General features: G+C 38.6%; 1 protein-coding gene across 6 annotated transcripts in view; it reads left to right on the top strand.

The window, feature by feature from the left end:
* The window catches only part of mbc (myoblast city), a 68,718-nt gene that overhangs the window by 24,844 nt on the left and 41,374 nt on the right, over positions 1-2,500 (top strand). For 4 of the 6 annotated variants that reach the window (XM_070145157.1, XM_070145161.1, XM_070145160.1 and 1 more), the window contains exon 20: positions 2,329-2,445. The exons of the other annotated variants lie outside the window; for them this stretch is intronic. In XM_070145157.1, the coding sequence (XP_070001258.1) occupies positions 2,329-2,445 (117 nt within the window). The remainder of the gene's footprint in view (positions 1-2,328; positions 2,446-2,500) is intronic. 6 annotated transcript variants of the gene reach the window in all.

Genomic DNA, 2,500 nt, shown 5'->3' with positions numbered 1-2,500 from the left:
CTCCTCCTCTTCCTCCTCCTCTTCCTCCTCCTCCTCCTCCTCCTCCTCCTCCTCCTCCTCCTCCTCCTCCTCCTCCTCCTCCTCCTCCTCCTCCTCCTCCTCCTCTTCCTCCTTTTCCTCCTTTTCCTCTTCTCCCTCATCCCTCCTCCTCCTCCTCCTTCTCCTCCTCCTCCTCCTCCTCCCCCCCCCCCTCCTCCTCCCCCTCCTCCTCCTCCTCTCCTCCCCTCCTCCTTCTCCTCCTCTCCTCCCCTCCTCCTTCTCCTCTCCTCCCCTCCCCCTCCCCTTCCCCTCCTCTCCCCCCTCCTCCCCCTCCTCCCCCTCCTCCTCCCCTCCTTGTACTCATTCTCATTCTCATTCTCATTCTTCACCACCTCCACAAATTTTAGAAAAAATAAGGCAATGTGATGATTGTGGTATAGTGCTCAGGAGTAGACATTATATCTTCTGAAATATTGTTTGCTCAGGATTCTTGATTTTCAGAGCTAGTTATGTAGGGAGAAGAATGTGTTTGGACATTTTTAACTCCCATATATGCAGTTTTTCTAATAAACACTGTATGTCACTAGCTTAACATGATAACATGTTTCTGAATGAAGTTAAGCCATTCGGATTTAAATTAGCTCAGAAAAATAGATAATATGATTTAAAATGGATTTTAGAAAAGTATACATTGTAATTTTGTATATGAGGGTATCACAAAAGTGCTAGCCTTAATTTTTGTCTGCAGTGATGCACTTATTCTGAAAACAGCAGTGCTGGAGTTAAGAGAGTAAATTGTAGTAGTGACAGTTTTTTCTCATGTTAGGTCAGATTGATATTTTTTGTAAAGATGTATCTGATTGTAGATTATCTTGATGCAGTAGTCCAATATCATTTTTCAGCTTTCAGAGATTTGAGTGTTGTCAAGTATTTAGTGTTTTTTCAGTAGTTTTATGCTCTGAGAATACAAGTATACTTCCTGAAAAAGCTGAACTATTGTAATACTCATGCTATCATATGTGCTGATAAAATATTGAAGGATATGACATTACTTCATTCCTAAAAACAATTTTTTAGTGTGTCATTGTAATCTGAAGTAGAGTATATAATGATGAAATGGATATATTACTTTTTAGTAGTGTCTAGGTATAGCACAAATATCAGAAGTATTTTGATTTAAAAATGATTATGAAAATTGGAATTATGTCAGTGGAAGATATTTTTCAGCTAATCAGTGGATTTCTTTCAAAGGTTGAAGTACATTGCAATTTATTATATGTACAAACTACAAGTGTATAGAAATAACTAGTATTAACAGCAACTAGATTAACTTCACATCAAGAGGACATAAATCTTTCATTCATCTCTGAAAGGCATGAAGACCTTGGTCTTGTAATCTGAAGCAAAGCCAACCTTGAATTAAACCTGATTACATACTTGGGTTTAGACCATAAATTTGAGAAATTTATTATCAATCTTAATTCTTTTCAAGAAAAAGACATGATTTTTGCCTCGTAATGCATTTTGCAACACACTTGCATTGTGATGGTAGATAGCATTGTTTGCTTGCAGATGATGATGACAATATTTAACGGGAAGTTCTCGTTCCTTGTGCTTGTTTTAATTGACTGCCATTCTGGTTCCATGTAGCTCATGGCATGGAATTCCATGTCATTAGCTTTTTTACTTGGACTTGTGGATCATTGCTGGAATGAATGGCTGGAAATGCCAGGGATGACTTCTTTAATGTCAGTGCTTGCGAAATGCTGTGAGGTCTGCTTTGAAAGTATATTGTCACAGGAGAAACCTATATACATTTTCATGCTCATAAAAAAGTTTATTGAAGCTCCTGATGATTAGCTTCTAAGTATGGCATTTTTTATCATTATTTATTTATATATTTATAATGCATACTATTGCTGATATTTTTTTTAATCAATGGTAAAAGGCAAGCCACCACAAGAAGGCATATATCCTTACCCACCTCTCCTTGATCCTTCCTCATATCCTACCCCATGCCAACACCTTATATGACCCTTTTTCATGCTTTCTCTTATAATCTTCCCTGGTTAAGCACATAAATCTTAGAATTTTATTTAGAATCCTTTTTGGTAAGAGTCCTTGAAGGAAATTTACATGATTGCTTTAAATTTGCCCAAAGTCATGAGGTGATGGTAGTCTCTGATAAGCTCATAATGTGTCTTTTCTATCCTTCTAGTCCTCTGTTCTTTGCTAGTGCCTTTCTGATTACCATCCATCCTGAAAGTAACCTTCAACTTCATCCTTATCCTTACCCTTGACTTATCCTGCCCTCCCCAACCCTACACCACAATGACGTGCCTTCCTCAGGTGACAGATGGTGAAGTTGTCATGCGCAAGGAGAAAAAAAAGGCCAAATTGCAACAGATGCTTGGTACTGACAACAATGCTCCTTTCACTGATGATGGGCGCAGCTTGATGGAAGAGGTAAGCTGGGTTGAGGAGGAGGAGACACAGAAAGTAAAATGCAAAACAAAAATAA

The sequence above is a fragment of the Penaeus vannamei genome, chromosome 33, assembly GCF_042767895.1.
Source record: "Penaeus vannamei isolate JL-2024 chromosome 33, ASM4276789v1, whole genome shotgun sequence".
Taxonomy (NCBI): Eukaryota; Metazoa; Arthropoda; class Malacostraca; order Decapoda; family Penaeidae; genus Penaeus; species Penaeus vannamei.
Note: the sequence above shows the minus strand (reverse complement) of the source record. Positions and strands in the feature narration are given on the sequence as shown.